We start from the raw sequence: 1,211 nt of genomic DNA on the forward strand, positions 1-1,211 counted from the left end.
TCATTTAAACAAAAATAATAAGATTTTCATAAATAATATAATAACATGCATAAATAATAAAGTTGATAAAAAATAAATAAAGATGGAATATTGATAACTAAAAGTCCGTTGGTGAAACGTAAAAGTTCATGAATAAAAAATTTGCCACACCAAAAATTGAAGCTTTATTCACGAATAAAGAAGGCTAAACGTGTTTCTTTTGCAAAACACACCCCAACATTGGTGAATTTCATCAAAGAAGGCTAACCAAAATCACTTGTTTTATACTTGTATGAGTTGCTAACGGCAAAGATATCATTGGTGAATTTCATCCGAACATAGGTAAGGAATGATATATCCAAATAGAATTGACACACCAATAGCCCATGATGGAAGACGGTAGACGGGACGGCAGGGATGCCTGCCTAATCTGGTAGTGACATTGACACAGGTGGAACCGCCACAGCCGTAGCAGAAGACATGTCCACACCTGCAAAGTATTCTATTGCACGTTAAAGGATCCTTCTCAACGTAGAACCTGCAATTTGGGCACCTCTTCCACTCGTTCCTCTCTGCTAACTTCATCATCACTCTATCTTCATCCGTGCACGTGTCGCACATCTGCCTAGGGCGTGCACCTGCACGTGAAAGGAATCTGTTGCTCTCGCTCTCAAGAACAGTAGCTTCACGCAATGACTTCTCCCACCGATGCAATAGCGACATTGGCAGAATCTCGCGGCAACCATTGGTTTCCAATAGACCACGGCACCGGGGCACCGGACACCGGATATTGATCACATTGTCGTCAAGCTTAGAACAAACGTACTTCACCACGCAATCCGTACAATACGAGTGGGTGCAACCGCTTATGGTGAAAGATTCCGCTTCGGTTTTAGTCTCAGTGCAGATTTTGCACACGATCGAGGAAATCGAGGAGGACTCGCCTTTCTCCTCTCTGTTGATCTTCTTCGTTGGTTTTGTGGCGACGCCAACGCTGTTTCTGTGATTCTCTACCTCGTTAGAATTCGTCATTCTAAGCTGGCTCTTCTTGCTTGATCCCGATTCAGTTTCAGGTGGTGATCGTGATGTGACCACCAACGAGCGTTGTTACTGCCTCATGAAAAGCTCTTCGCTCGTCCTCATGTTTTCCAGAAATTTCAAGGCTTTCAAGATGAGGGAGTGCTTGATCTTGTGGGTTATTTATTTAGGATGAATTAAGAATTAAACCCTAA

The 1,211-nt window shown here is 42.6% G+C and overlaps 1 protein-coding gene across 1 annotated transcript; it reads right to left on the minus strand.

Annotated features, from left to right (window-relative positions):
- Positions 1-294: 294 nt before the first annotated feature.
- On the minus strand, positions 295-1,011 carry LOC130956599 (E3 ubiquitin-protein ligase RSL1-like). The gene has a single exon (XM_057883637.1). The coding sequence runs from the start codon at positions 1,009-1,011 to the stop codon at positions 295-297; it is 717 nt and encodes a 238-aa protein (XP_057739620.1).
- Between the last annotated feature and the right edge of the window lie 200 nt (positions 1,012-1,211).

Source organism: Arachis stenosperma, chromosome 10 (assembly GCF_014773155.1).
Source record: "Arachis stenosperma cultivar V10309 chromosome 10, arast.V10309.gnm1.PFL2, whole genome shotgun sequence".
Classification (NCBI taxonomy): Eukaryota; Viridiplantae; Streptophyta; class Magnoliopsida; order Fabales; family Fabaceae; genus Arachis; species Arachis stenosperma.